This window comes from Aotus nancymaae, unplaced genomic scaffold (genome assembly GCF_030222135.1).
Source record: "Aotus nancymaae isolate 86718 unplaced genomic scaffold, 86718_ANA_hifiasm-v0.15.2.pri h1tg000025l, whole genome shotgun sequence".
NCBI lineage: Eukaryota > Metazoa > Chordata > Mammalia > Primates > Aotidae > Aotus > Aotus nancymaae.
Genome location: NW_026988438.1, coordinates 36968825 through 36984648, shown reverse-complemented (window position 1 = coordinate 36984648; position 15824 = coordinate 36968825). Strand labels below are relative to the sequence as shown.

The 15824-nt window shown below is 41.4% G+C and overlaps 1 protein-coding gene across 1 annotated transcript in view; it reads left to right on the top strand.

The window, feature by feature from the left end:
* Positions 1–1155: 1155 nt before the first annotated feature.
* Positions 1156–15824, top strand: part of GPNMB (glycoprotein nmb) — a 29546-nt gene continuing 14877 nt past the window's right edge. Inside the window, exons 1-4 of the mRNA XM_064380544.1 lie at positions 1156–1335; positions 8898–9050; positions 9718–9861; positions 12568–12741. Coding sequence (XP_064236614.1) covers positions 1266–1335; positions 8898–9050; positions 9718–9861; positions 12568–12741 — 541 coding nt within the window. The 5' untranslated portion in view covers positions 1156–1265. The remainder of the gene's footprint in view (positions 1336–8897; positions 9051–9717; positions 9862–12567; positions 12742–15824) is intronic.

The window sequence follows — 15824 nt, the reverse complement described above, 5'->3', positions numbered from 1 at the left end:
AAAAAGCAAATAACTATATAGATTATTCACTTTACATTACATGAAACTAATAAGTATTTCTATTATTTCTATGTTCATCTATAATTGAAATTGTTTTGTTTCAATCATGAATAATGTGTTCCCTTTGTTGTTTTTCCCTTCATATTTGCTTCAAAGGCTGTAAAAGGGATTCTCCAGAGTTGTGTGCTGCCTTAGGGACAAAAGTTAACCATTCCTGCTTTATGGATTTTAGTTTCACAGGCTATTTCCATTCCTCCTTGACACACTGAACCATAAATCAATACGTCAAGTTTTACCCTCACCTGAAACCAAGATTTATACTACCCTGAAAATGGCCATGTGGATGTGAGTTCAAGAAAGTTTGCATATGGAAAGGTTTTCTTTTTGCCACATTTTCTGCATATTCTGTAACCAGGAATGATTTGACTATGTAAGTTTATGTTACAGGCAAACTTGTTTGTACATTTAATGCCCACTTTCTGTAACATGAAAAAATACAAAGTACATTCTATGCAATTGGCCCTGAGTGATGCAACACATAATGCTTTGAGAGCAGTTACCAAAAATTATGCAGGTTATTACAAAAGTTATATGCTATCCCACAGATATTCTTAAATGTGCTTTTGAATACATTTCTCAGCTACCAGAGGCCTGGACAGTTGTTTCCAGCACATCCTGGCACAACATTCATGTTATCATCCACTTATGTTTTCCACAATTTCAAATGATTGATGAGAAACCTCCCCTATCTTTGCTTCCTCTTGGAGGAAAAAAAATGTACAAGCAATCACGAGCACAGGAGAAGGTGGACAACTACATCACAGGAAAGGATGCATAACTATGAACTCTAAACGTGAGCTGGGTGCCTGATGCAGTATAGGAACCACAGTAAGTTGATAATGAGGCTGGAGGATTGAAATTTTATTTGGTAAAGAATATTGAAATAGAATCCATAGGAAAAGAAGTCTCCTTGAAACTAGAAAATGTGGAATCACAAAATTGAAATAATGTGCATCTGAAAAGTGAATAAATAGATGCCAAGAAGGAGTGAGTCATAAGCACATGAGTTATAAGAGGTTGAACTTGAGAGACCAGATCAGGCAATGCCGCTTAATACCATCACATGATCCACCCCGAGGCCCTGTATTTAATTAAAATAGAGAGGAAGGCACCACAGATGCCAGAAGAACACTGTTGCTCTTGGTAGATGGGGCCAGAGGAATTCAAAGTTAAACCTTGAGTGCCTGCATGCGTGAGAATTCAGCATGGAATGTCTCCACTATTTCCTGGGATTTCTGCTTCTGGCTGCAAGAATGCCACTTGATGCTGCCAAACGTGAGTAACCTTCAGTTTCTATGTTTAACCCTTTCTCTGGCCATTGGCTGAAATGACGGCTAATAATATCCTCTGAGCTAGAGGTTGGACTGAAGTTCTTCAGGAAGCATTCATCTCCGGCTCACTCTTCTCTTCTGCAAACTGTTGGGAAGGCTGAAACTACAGCAAAATGCCTCCAGCTCCATTCTTTGCTTCCGGCTCTTGGAAAGTAAACACCATGCAGCCCTTCTCTTGTGGAGGTTTTTTTTCCATTGCAATTGCATCCCATTCTTGCCAGACAATGGTTGGAGGAGGGTTGGACAGTCTCTGGCCACAGATCAAAGCAACTCTACTAACTAAACTCTGTCCAGCTTCCATCCAAAAGGGTGGAGACCTCACATGAAATGGGGTCTCCAATCTGGAGACAAGCTCACGAATCTCTCCAGTACAGAAGCTATTGCTCCTCCTGCGGATCTTCCTCTCACATCCGCAGGAGCTTGCTGGGAGCGGGGCTAAAGCCCGGGCGGCCAGGGCATTTTTAACAATACTGATACCCACGCAATGAAACTGGAATCTTAGGGAGTGGGGTCAGAGGATCCTTGTTTTAAAAGCTCCTCATGAGCCAGGGTCCAGACCACTGAGCCAGTGTGCAGCTTCGCGAGAGGAAGAGAGCGGAGCGGCTGTGACCCCCGGGCCTGGGATTGCGGGGTGGAGACGGGGGGAGGGTAGGAAGTGGGCAGAGGCGCGGTGGATTCTGCTCGGAGCCGCACAGGCCTGAGGTTTGGGCCGCGCCCCGGCCCGGGAGTGCCCCTCGGTCTCCCAACCGCGACTGCGGCCCAGGAAAAAGCCTGCGTTTTTGGAAAGGAAGTCCCTTCACTGGGAGCCCACCCGGTGTCGGCGCGTAGCGCATGCCTGGCCCGCAGTGCGCTGCGCGTCGGCCAAGCAGCCCGGAAGCCGGTCTGTGAGATGGTCCCGCTTCCTGCACTAGGACGCGGGCCAAGGAGAGGGCAAGGAACTCGCTCCAAGCCACACAGCGGGTAAGCTGAGGAGGCAGCCTTCTATCCCGACCTCTGTCCTTCCTGCCCGGGTTTGGGGTTGGGCAGGCTCGGGCTCCCCGCCACCCTAGGGGCTGGGCCTGCAGTGGTTTTGCTCAGTTTCCTCTTTTCGTTCAAAACGTTTCGTTTGCAAAACTGGGTAATTGGGTTCTTGTGAGATCAGCGGCTCGACGTGGGAGTCATGCGTGGTGGGTATTGTTCCTAAGGAGGCAGACCTGCACCCGCCCTCAGGGTACCTCCCAGGACAGGCTCCTTGAGAGAGGAAGGAACAGAGAATAGATCCAATGGGGGACTCCTGTCCTGATTCCAGCCTCTCCCCGGTTCCACTTTGCTCTGCTCAATGAAACCGATTAGCAGGAGGCTGAATCCGCACTATCAGCCCGAGAGGAGTCCTCAGCCTCTTAGGCAGTGTTACAAAACCCAGCCATTCCCTGGGTTCGCCTTGCTCTGGACTAAATATCTGGCCAGAAAAAATAAGGGCAGGCAGAATTTAGCAGTGTATCAAGCACTAAAGATTTCCTGCCATTTCCCAGCCTTAGCCCTGAAGGAAGGAGGTGTGGACAAGGTAGTTGGCAGCAGCCCAGCCACCACCTCTCTGCTGGTGGACACAGCAAGGAGGCCAAAGTGTGGAGGGAGAGTCAGCTGCAGCACTGGGTGTGACCCCAAATTTACTTTCACATTTATTCCCCAAAACCCACTCCCAGAGGCTTTTATTTTTCTTTTAAAATCTGCTTCTATTGGTTTTTTTTTTTTTTTTTTTTTGGAGACGGACTCTCGTTCTGTCACCCAGGCTGGAGTGCAAAGGCACGATCTTGTCTCACTGCAGCCTACACCTCCCAGGTTCAAGCGATCTCTGCCTCAGCCTCTCGAGTAGCTGTGATTACAGGCACCAGCCACCATACCTGGCTAATTTTTTTGTGTTTTTAGTAGAGACAGAGTTTCACCATCTTGGCCAGGCTGGTCTTGAACTCCTGACCTCGTGATCCACCCACCTCGGCGGCCTCCCAAAGTGCTGGAATTACAGGCATGAGTCACCGTGCCCAGCCTGTTTATGAATTTTTTTTTTTTTTTTTTTTTTTTTAAGACGGAGTTTCGCTGTTGTTACCCAGGCTGGAGTGCAATGGCGCGATCTCGGCTCACCGCAACCTCCGCCTCCTGGGTTCAGGCAATTCTCCTGCCTCAGCCTCCTGAGTAGCTGGGATTACAGGCATGCGCCACCATGCCCAGCTAATTTTTTTGTATTTTTAGTAGAGACGGGGTTTCGCCATGTTGACCAGGATGGTCTCGATCTCTTGACCTCGTGATCCACCTGCCTCGGCCTCCCAAAGTGCTGGGATTACAGGTGTGAGCCACCACGCCCGGACTGTTTATCAATTTTTTTACAGACTGGGTCTTGCTCTGTCACCTAGGCTGGAGTGCAGTGGTGTGATCACAGCTCACTGCAGCCTCTAACTCCTGGGCTAAAGATGATCTTCCATCTCAGCATGTGATCTTCGACCACAAGCACGTGCCACTATACCCTGCTAATTTTTGTATTTTTTTGTAGAAATGGGGTCTTACTATGTTGCCCAGGCTGGTCTTGAACTCCTGGGCTCAATCCTGCCTTGGCCTCCCAGAATGTTAGGACTACAGGCATAAGCCACCTCATTTGGACCGGTTTATTTTATCTTTTTATTTTTGTAGAGACAGGGTTTTGCCATGTTGCCCAGGCTGGTCTGGAACTTCTGGGCTCAGGCAATCTGCCCACCCCAGCCTTCCAAAGTGCTAGGATTACAGGCATGAGCCATTGCATCCAGCCTTTATTTTTAAATTCAACTTTTTATTGTGAGGTATTTGTGGATTCACATTACTGTTGTAAGAAATAATACGGAGATCCCCATGTACCTTTCACCCAGTTTGCCCCAGTGGTACCATCATGCAAAATACAACATCACAGCCCAGATATTGACATTGATACAGTCAAAACACAGCAGAGCTCCATCACCAAAGTATTCTCATGCCCTTGTACAGCCAAATCCACTTCCCTCCTTCCAACCGTCACTCAGTCCCTCCCTGGCAACCACTAATCTGGTCTCCGTTTTCAGCATTTTGTCATTCCCAAAATTCTATACAAATGGAATTATCCAGTGTGTAACCTTTTGAGATTTGCTTTTTTTTCTTTATTTTTTCTTCTTTCTTTTTTTATTTTTTTTCCCTTAATGCCACTAATAAGCCAATGCTTTTTTTTTTTAACCCAACATAATTTCCTGGAAATATGTTGATTTATTGAAGTAATTACATCAATAATTTGTTCCTCTTTATCACAGAGTAGTATTCTATGGTATGGATGTACCACAGTTTGTTTAACCATTCACCCATTGAAGGACATCTGGGTTATTTCAGTTTGGGCTATGCTGAATAAAGCTACTATAAACATTCATGTGCAGATCTCTGTGTGAATATCAGTTTTGTTTCTCTGGGATGCATGCCAAAGGGTACAATTTCTTGGTTATATGATAGTTGCATGTTTAGTTTTGCAAGAAACTAACAGGTGGCTGTACCATTTTACATTTCCACTAGCAATGTGTGAGTGATCCAGTTTCTCTGCATCCTTGTAAGCATTTGATGTTGTTACTACTTTTAATTTAAGTCTTACTGCTAGGGATATAGTGATATTTCACTGTGGTTTTAATGTACAGTTTCCCTGCTGGCTAATGATACTGAATATCTTCTCACGTATGTATTTGCCATCTGTACATCCTCTTTGGTGAAATATCATTTCATTAATTTTACCGATTTTTCTTTTTTTTTTTTTTTGAGTCGGAGTTTTGCTCTAGTTACCCAGGCTGGAGTGCAATGGCGCGATCTCGGCTCACTGCAACCTCCGCCTCCTGGGTTCAAGCAATTCTCCTGCCTCAGCCTCCCAAGTAGCTAGGACTACAGGCACATGCCACCATGCCCAGCTAATTTTTTTTTGTATTTTTAGTAGAGACAGGGTTTAACCATGTTGACCAGGATGGTCTCGATCTCCTGACCTCATGATCCACCTGCCTCGGCCTCCCAAAGTGCTGGGATTATAGGCGTGAGCCACCATGCCCGGCCTAATTTTACTGATTTTTCTAATTGAATTCTGTGGATTTCTTATGGTGAGTTTTTAAAATTCTTTATATATTCTACATACTAGTCCTTTATTGGAAGAGTGTTTTACAAATAATTTCTCCCAGTTGCTAGCTTGTCTTTTCATCCTCTTCATGTCATGTTTCAGAGAGCAAAGGTTTTTTATTTTAATGAGTTCCAATTTCCTTTTATGAGTTGTGTTCTTTGTGTCAAGTCTAAGAATTCTTGCCTAGTCCTATATCCTGAAGAATTCATCTATGCTTTTTACTTTTTTACAGCACCATATGTTGACAAGGCTATCTTCCTTCCATTGGATTGTTTTTGCATTTTTGTCCAAACTGAAGCTGGGCACTGTAGCGCTTGCCTGTGGTCCTAGCTACTCGGAAGGCTGAGGCAGGTAGATCACCTGAACCCAGGAGCTTTGAGTCCAGCATGGGCAACGTAGTGAGATCCCCATCTCTTAAAACACACACACACACACACCCAGTAGGGCACGCTTGTGTGAGTCTATTTCTGGATTCTCTCTTCTATTCCACTGACCTATGTGTCTATCCATTGTAACTCTCCTTTTAAGTATGTACTTTTCCTTGACTTCTGACATTTAAAATCAGGAGACAAATCTGTGTTTTGATTATGTTTCCGGAAACAATAACTTTCTTTCAAGATCTGAGGAAGAGGAAGACTCTCTGGAACAGTGTAAAGAACTAGTCCTGGGAATCAAAAGATGTGAATCTTGATTTCTACTAAACAACATGACTGTAGGTGAATCATATCATTTCTCTAGGCAAGAATTTCTTCATATATAAAATGAAGGGATTTGAACTAAATAATCTTAGTTCTTTTCATAAGACTCAAATGAATTTCCAGTTACAAATATTTATTAATAAACACAAATGTCCTCCCCTCAGTATCTATTTCCAAATAGGAACAATCTCATAAAATCATAGGACATTTGGCTTTTGTCAGATTTGAAGGCCCAGAGAAGACACATGTCCTGAGGTCACGCAGCCTGTTTGGTATCAGAACTAAGGCTAGAAAACAGGTGCCATGACTCCTCATTCGCTGTTCTTTCCATTCTCTCTGCCTCCCTGAGAAGAAGGGGACGTGCTGCTCCATTCTCCTACCAGAGAAGAGGAATAGCAGAAGGAGGTCAGAGTCATGCGTCCAATATGGCTTCTCTAAGCACGCACACAATACCACATCTCACGGTGGATCTCTTCCAGGATTTAAGAGAAGAACAAGACAGAGTTTCTGTCCTCCAAGAGTCTACAGCCAGGCCAAGACATAGAACCATAGAAATTAATGGGAGAACAATTTAAGACCATTGGCTGAGGAATACAGACAATTGAGCTTTGGGCTGTAAGAAAATAGGCTAAGACATTTATTATCTTAGTCAGTCCAGAGGTAAGCAGGACTAGAGCAACAGCTCAGCAGTTTCATAGAGGGCTCCATTTCTTTTCATCTTTCCACTCTGACACCCTTAATGTTTTGGCTGTTTCCTCAGATTTGTGTCCTCATAGTTAAATATGGCTGTCATAGCTCTGGGCATCACATCATTACACTACCATCTCCAGAATCAATTCTGAGAGGAAAAAATTGAGTTTGCTCTCACATATTTCTTATTATAAAGGAGGAAACCTTTCCCAGAAGCACCCAGAAGACTGCTTCTCAGCTCTCATTGGCCAGGATCAAATCATCTGCTCCTGCCCAAATTGTAAGGAAAGCTAGGAAGTGATACTCTGGAATTGTGGACTGTTAGAGTAGAAACTCTGCCAGCAAGGGGGAAAAAGAAGGAAGGGTGCAGGCAGGGAACAGCATCTTTGTAGGCAACCAACCAGTCTGCTGCAATTGATGTGACCACCAGACTGGTCAGGCAAGGCAAAAAGGCAGACGCTAACTCAAGATTAGAAAGAATTTTAAAACAACTGTAATATTATAAGCCTAGAGCAATTACTCAGAACAAAATAAGTGAAAGCACTATCACTAACTAGCTGGTTATAGAGACAAAATGGAATCCAAATATAACCCCAAAGAGTATAGGAACAGATGGGACAAATAGAAAACAAATAACAAGGCAGTACACTTAAATTTCATTATATTGATCATTACATTAAATGTGAATTATCTAAACACTCCAACTAAAAGGCAGAGATTGTCAGACTGGATTTTTAAAAATTCAATTATATGCTCTCTTTGAGAACCTCATTTCAAATATAAAAATGCACATAGGTTTAAAATGTAAAAATGAAGAGAAACATACATCAATCTAAACTTTTTTTTAAAGTAAAAGGATGGAAAAAAATATACCAGTTAAACACTAAGTATTCATATCAAAGTATTCTTTAGAACAAGGGATTAAGAGCCTCAATTCCTATTGAGAAAAGGGTTAGTTCATCAGGAAGCTGTAACAATTCTAAACATATAGTATGTGCCTGACCACAAAGCTTCAGAATACATACAGCAAAAACTGGAAGAAGAAACGGGCAATTGGAAAAACCACAATTATGTTGAAGATTTCAAGATTTCTCTCTCAGTAACTTAAATAACAAGTAAACAGAAAATCAGCAGGAACACAGAAAACACTATCAACTAGCTTGACATAAACAACATTTAAAAACAGTCTACCTAACAAATGTAGACTACACAAAGTATATGGAACATTCACCAAGACAGACCATTAAAAAGCTGTTTATCAATAAACTTCCTGGTCCATCACTTGGAATCTTGAAGGCACTCCTGAGCCTGGTATTCCTTTAGCCAAGTGAGTAGTTCAGAATGGGGAAAAAAAATGCAAAAACTGGTCTGAAGATCATTGGCATCTGTGTTTTCCTAATAATATTGTATCAAATCCAAATATTCAGAGGATGTATACTGAGAAGCCAAGTGATGGCTAAAAAAATTTGACTTTCAAAATTTTTATTTGATTCATTTAAAGTACATAAAGGCATAGAGTCTGAATGTTTGTAATCAAGGTATTTCCAGTAGACTTCCTTTAAAAACAAAGTACTCTCTGGGCATAGTGGCTCATGCCTGTAATCCCAGCACTTTGGGAGGCTGAGGCCGGTGGATCACGAAGTCAGGAGTTCAAGACCAGCCTGACCAACATGGTGAAACTCCATCTCTACTAAAAATACAAAAATTAGCTGGGCATGGTGGTGCACACCTGTAATCCCAACTTACTCAGGAGGCTGAAGCAGGAGAATCACTTGAACCTGGGAGGTGGAGGTTGCAATAAGCTGAGATGGTGCCACTGCACTCCAGCCTGGATGACAGAGCGAGATTCCCTCTCAAAAAAAAAGCACCCTTTGTTTACTTGATATGCTGAATATATTATGTATATGCTTTTCAACAGTAAGAAATAAAAGTTTCTTTAACCACTGTTAGGTGATTACTAAATGAAGAATGGAATTTGTTTTTCGAATATTGATACAGGATTTCATGATGTGTTGGGCAATGAAAGACCACCTCCTTACACGAGGGAGCACAACCAATTAAATGACTGGTCTTCTGATGAAAATGACTGGAATGAAAAACTCTACCCAGTGTGGAAGAGGGGAGACATAAGGTGGAAAAACACCTGGAAGGGTAAGTCAAAAGATTCAACCCAAACACCTGCTATTTCCTATTTCAGTAAGTCTTGTAGATGGTAAAGCCTTTTAGATCACATGGCTCACGTCATTTTCACGAATGACAGTGCTCTCATTACCAAGTGGGGGACACTTGGATTTGGCAGTGTTTTCTTAAGCCCAGCACTATCACTTTCTAAGCCACAAGTAATCTTAGAGCTCTTGGAATAGTTTGAAGAGTGAGCAGATTTAGCCTTAAACCTATGTAACCAACCTGGGACTGGGCATCTTCAGAAACCCAATCACTCCAAAGCCATTTCTATGGTCTCAAAGGTGTGGCTTATCAGAAATGGCTTATCCTTCAACCATTGGTTTTGAGATTTTAAAATGCAAACTTTTAAAACTTGTCTCCTTAACCCAACTGAGCTGATTTGTTTAATTATCATAGGTAAATGTTCTTGCTGTGATTAGAGAATTCTTTAACTCGTCTGATTTATTTTGTAATTTATCTTCTAGAGCGTTGTACCCTGAAAGCTAAAGTGAGGAATACAAAATATAAATTTAATATATTATAAAGAGGAATATGGGTCCTCTGGTCCTTAATAATAAATTTACCTCTAAATGTTTGTTTATGAATGAAAGGAGAAAGATGCTGGATCATTGAGCCCCACTTTTTTATGCCCTAGGAGGCCGTGTGCAGGCGGTCCTGACCAGTGACTCACCAGCCCTTGTGGGCTCAAATGTAACATTTGTGGTGAACCTGGTATTCCCTAGATGCCAAAAGGAAGACGCCGATGGCAACATAGTTTATGAGAAGAACTGCAGAAATGGTAAGAACACAGTATTCTCCTAAGCTACTAGAGACCCAATTTCTAAACCTTAATGGTCACAGATGCTCCTGTAAGTACCAGATGCTGCTCTCATCCCTTGCCATTGCACTCCACAAGCTGGGTGACAGAGAGGGTGAGTGTGTGGTCCTACACAGCCCCTCCATCAACATCAACCTCATCCAGACCTACTGCAGCAAACTGGTGGCTCTGCCCTGCTTGGAGCCCTCTTCCAAAGCCACGCCGTCAGCCCCTGCTTTTCCTTAGTGTCCGGTTGATTGGACAGAGAATACCTTGTTGATTCTCATATTTTGCTTTTATTACTTGGAACCCTTTGCTACTCAAAGAATAGCCAATTTGGCCAGGCGTGGTGGCTCACACCTGTAATCACAGCACCTTGGGAGGCCGACACAGGCCGATCACCAGGTCAGGAGTTCAAGACCAGTCTGGCAAACATGGTGAAACCCTGTCTCTACTAAAAATACAAAAATTAGCCGGATGTGGTGGCACATGCCTGTAATCCCAGCTACTCAGGAAGTTGGGGCAAGAGAATCACTTGAACCCAGGAGGCAGAGGTTGCAGTGAGCTGAGATCACGCCACTGGGTGACAGTTTTGCTCTGTCACCCAGCCTGGGCAATAGGGTGACACTCTGTCTCAAAAAAAAAAAAAAGAATAGCCAATTTGACAGCTGTTTGCTGATCAGTCTAATTTCTGCTATCAAGGATTTCTTAAGCAAATGTTGTGTAGCTGGCACAAATACTAAAATATGTATGTTTTGGTTTTGCTTTGCTCTTAGTGAAAGAAATAAGCTCTCTGTCCATGTTAAAGACAACCAATGGCGCAAATATATCAAGGGAAATTATCCTGTTAGAATGGTACATGCTCAAAAAATGGAGCTAATTATTGAGATTCTTCAGTCAGTAACAAGGCTATTTAATAATGCACTTATGATCTGATTTTATTATTTAGAACTTTTATTAAGCTGTCATTATATTCATTCTTTATTAATTTTTTATCTTCTTGTGAGCAAAACATTCAATTATTTATGGGAAGTATTTTATATTTAACAAGAATTAAGCATTTAATATTTTGTAACGTTTTTCTCACCTTTTTTGAAACAACTGTTTTTTGTTTTTGGTTTTGTTTTTGGTTTTGGTTTTGTTTTGAGATGGAGTTTTGCTCTGTCACCCAGGCTGGAGTGCAGTGGCACAATCTTGGCTCACTGCAACCTTCACCTCTTGGGTTCAAGCGATTCTCCTGCCTCAGCCTTCCAAGTAGCTGGGATTACAGGCATGTATCACCATGGCCGGCTAATTTTTGTATTTTTAGTAGAAACGGGTTTCACTGTATTGACCAGGCTGGTCTCAAACTCCTGACCTCAGGTGATCTACCCACCTCAGCCTCCCAAAGTGCTGGGATTATAGGCGTGAGCTACTGCGCCTGGCCAGTAGCTCTATTTTTAGTTTTTTGAGGAACCTCCATACTGTTTTCCATAATGGTTGTGCTGATTTACATTCCTACCAGCAGTGATATACTGTTTGCCATTTGTATGACTTTTTTAAGAAATGTCTATTCGGATCTTTTGCCCATTTTTTGATTACTTTTTTATTGATACATGATAATCATACATATTTCTGGGGTACATGAGATACTTTGATACATGCATACAATTTATGGTGATCAAATCAGGGTGATAGGGATATCCATCACCTCAAACATTTATCATTTGTGTTGAGAACATTCCAGATCTTTCTCTTTTTTCCTTTTCTTTTTTTTTAGAGACAGAGTTTCACTTGCAGTGGCACGATCTTGGCTTACTGCAACCTCTGCCTCCCAGGTTCAAGCGATTCTCCTGCCTCAGCCTCCCAAGTAGCTGGGATTATAGGCACGTGCACCACACCCAGCTAATTTTTGTATTTTTAGTAGAGACAGGGTTTCACTATGTTGGCCAGGCTGGTCTTGAACTCCTGACCTCAAGCGATCTACCAGTCTCTCAAAGTGCTGGGATTACAGGTGTGAACCACCAGGCACAGCTCAAATCTTTCTTCTAGCTGTTTTGAAATATACAATAAATTATGGCTAACTATAGTCATCTGTCATATCTGCTTCTCTCCATATGTCTGTAACCATATGTAGATATAAGGATAGCTATATCTATCTATCTTTATCTAGAGAGGGAAAGAGGGATCTTTAAAATCATTTAAAGCACCAAAAATAGCCCCCCAAAAATATGCATACCTTGATTGGGGTGATCATGGTGTCATGGCTATGTAGGAAAATGCTCTTATTCTAAGACATGTGTGCTGAAGTCTTTATGAATAAATAGTCATGGCGTCAAATGTGTCAGGAAAAAAATCGACAGATAGAATGTGTCCAAATAAAAAGATAAAGTATCTCTCAATTTGATTTGAATAGGATTTTGATTTTGAAACCTGATAGGAAGAAAAATACGTTAAATGATACCTCTGCATTGGACTTGCCTGAATAATTGCTTTGTGTAAAACTGTCATTGAAATATAACATATTCAGAAAAGTACACAAATCGTAGGCACACCACTGGGTGAGTTCTACATATTAAGTGTTTAGTTCTCTAACTACGTTTAAACTAGTTATGAAAAAATACAAAAAAGTGTTTAATTCAGTGATGCATGCACATTGAGTTTTCTAAGCCCAGATAACACTCATGGTTGGTTTCTTTCTCTGTTTAGAGACAGGTTTATCTGCTGATCCGTATGTTTACAACTGGACAGCGTGGTCAGAGGACACTGACTGGGAAAATGGCACTGGCCAAAGCCATCATAACATCTTCCCCGATGGGAAGCCTTTTCCTCACCACCCCGGATGGAGAAGATGGAATTTTGTCTACGTCTTCCACACACTTGGTGGGCTTTTTCAAACTGCTAAGCTTCTTCTTTACCTTTCCTTAAAATTTCAACCTTCTCTTTTCTTAATTCTGTAATTGAGAATGATAACACTGAGAGTTAATAACAGTTACCCTTCTAACTTTCCTTAGCATGGGTTGACAGTGTGAGATAAAAATGAAATCTTCGTTAAACCTTGCCAGATCTCCAGGACACCAAAGAGTTAAAAAGAGAGAAAAACAAAAAGATTAAGCTGTTTTTCAAAAAACCAAAACTATTCACTTTTTTCTACCTAAAACCATAACAAGATGGGTGAAATTGCTCACTCCTATAATCCCAGCACTTCGGGAGGCCAAGGCAGGCAGATTACCTGAGGTCAGGAGTTTAAGACCAGCCAGGACAACATGGCAAAACCCCATCTCTACTAAAAATACAAAAATTAGCCTGGTGTGGTGGTGGGCGCCTATAATCCCAGCTACTTGGGAGGCTGAGGCAGGAGAATTGCTTGAATCCCAGTGACAGATGTTGCAGTGAGCTGAGATTGTGCCATTACACTCCAGCCTGGGCCACAGAGCAAGTCTCTGTCTTAAAGAAAAAAAAAAAGAATGGCACATGGATGAGCATATGTTGACTTATTCTTTGGATTTTTTATGTTCTCAAAAATTTTTAAGATTTAAAGAGGCATGTGCTATTTATTTGTAGGGAATCCTCAGAAAAGGTACAAATAAAAAATAAAAATTATCCATAATTTTTCTTAACATCTCTTTCTTGAATTAATTGCAAAAAAATTATCCACAATTAACATCAGAGATTATCATTGTTAATATTATGGTGTTTTCTTTGCAAGTATTTATTAAGCTCATTATTAAGATCACACACATTTTTGCTTACTATCATGAGCATTTGATAATATGATTTTTAAACTTTTCATACATTATTTTAATGGCTACATAATATTCCATTGTGCAGAAATAAAATAACTACTGTTCTGCTTTGACCTGGCCCACTCTGTCTTTTTTTAAATTACAAATGGTATTCATTTTGCTTTATTATTGGGGAGATGATTACTTTTAGGAGGAGCATATTTAGGTTATTATTAATTAGGCTGCTAAATTCTTAGTTTAAAATGTCACCAGGTGACACCTGGCACTGAGTATTTGAAGACTGCTACCAATTGAGCAGCTTCCAGATTTCTAAATGTTTCCTCTTTCATCACAAATTAGAGAGAGAGCCTCTTTCTTCAATTATTTACAAATCAGGACAAAATATTAACAATACATACCCATTGAAGAGAGTATAAGCTATGTCAGATATAATGCTCATCTATCTAAATCAATTGCCTTAAAGCTGACTTAACTTTTCACTACCATTATGACCCCGTTAGCCAACTCACCAAACATTATTTCTTTGACTTGTCACTCTCATGACAGAATTCTGACAGTTTGCATGGAATCGCTTATGTTCACTAACACTCCTGGACTCTTTAGCCTAGTAAACATCCCAGTAACTTAACTAGATCAAAAATATGTATTTAAAATCAACCTTCAGCCTAGAAATTGCTCTGTTTGTCTAACAAGACTGTCTTGAATTTCTGTCTTCCACCAAAGTCTCAGAGTTCACTGATATTCTCCCTCAATTAAGTATGGTCTCACCTCTCAGAGCTGGAACTAACATTTTCCTCACGAATAACCCCTGAGAGATACCCCTTCCCCTTATAACTTCTGATGGAACTACCCCTGCATCTCAAGGTGAAGGAGGATTCCAAATCACACACTGCTCAAGAGACCAGTGTGTTTTTCTCACACGTTTGACGGTGTGATAAACAGGGTCTTGAAACAATCTGGTCTCGAAAGCATTCCACCTAAGATACCTAGGCAGTGACAGGTCTAAACCAGGCCCCCTGACGGGATTAGAAAGTTCTTGATTTGGGAATGCTAGCAAGAGGAGTTACAGGTTTTTAAACTTTGTTTAAATGTCCTTGAGCCCTGAAGCAGAGGAATTACTTCCACCTGTTAGCTAGTAGCAGGGAGGGTTGGAGAAAGAAAAGGAATGACTCAGGGGTGTGCTAGGAAGGTGCCTGTGGAACCACTCCATTCTTTTTTTTTTTGAGATGGAGTTTCACTCTTGTTACCCAGGCTGGAGTGCAATGGCGCGATCTCAGCTCACCGCAACCTCCGCCTTCTGGGTTCAAGCAATTCTCCTGCCTCAACCTCCCAAGTAGCTGGGACTACAGGCGCGCACCACCATGCCCAGCTAATTTTTGTATTTTTAGTAGAGACAGAGTTTCACCATGTTGACCAGGATGGTCTCGATCTCTTGACCTCGTGATCCACCTGCCTCGGCCTCCCAAAGTGCTGGGATTATAGGCATGAGCCACCGCGCCCGGCCCACTCCATTCTTTTTTATGTCTCATCCTCTATTTCATCACTTACTGGTTGTTTTTTGTTTGTTTGTTCGTTTTTGTTTTTTTTGTTTTTTTGAGATGGAGTTTCGCTCTTGTTGCCCAGGCTGGAGTGTGATGGTGCGATCTCGGTTCATTGCAAACTCCACCTCCTGGGTTCAAGCTATTTTCCTGCCTCAGCCTCCTGAGTGGCTGGGATTACAGGCATGCACCACCACACCAGGCTAATTTTTTTTTTTTTTTATTAGAGATGGGGTTTCTCCATGTTGGTCAGGTTGGTGTCGAACTGATGACCTCAGGTGATCTGCCCGCCTCGGCCTCCCGAAGTGTTACTGTATTTTTATAATACAAATATTATTAGGAGATGGAGGATACCAGTCCCCTTTTAAAAAGCCATTTAATAATATAGTGGAAATAGTAACAAAAATGAGGTAGGTTTTTGGATAATTTTTTTTAACTCTTCTGGACACCTCATCATTATATTAAATGTATTTTATTTGGGGAAAACATGTATTTCAGGTGTCAAATTACTTAACATGAAAAGTATTTATTTGTAAACTAAAGACTAATTGTATTATCCCATAAACAGTTTTTTTCATTTTAACCAACTATATACAATTACATATGTGTAACTGTGGGTTTGTTTTATAAGATTTTACATTAAAATGAGCACCATCTCCCTTTCTGAAGCAGCACTATAGGC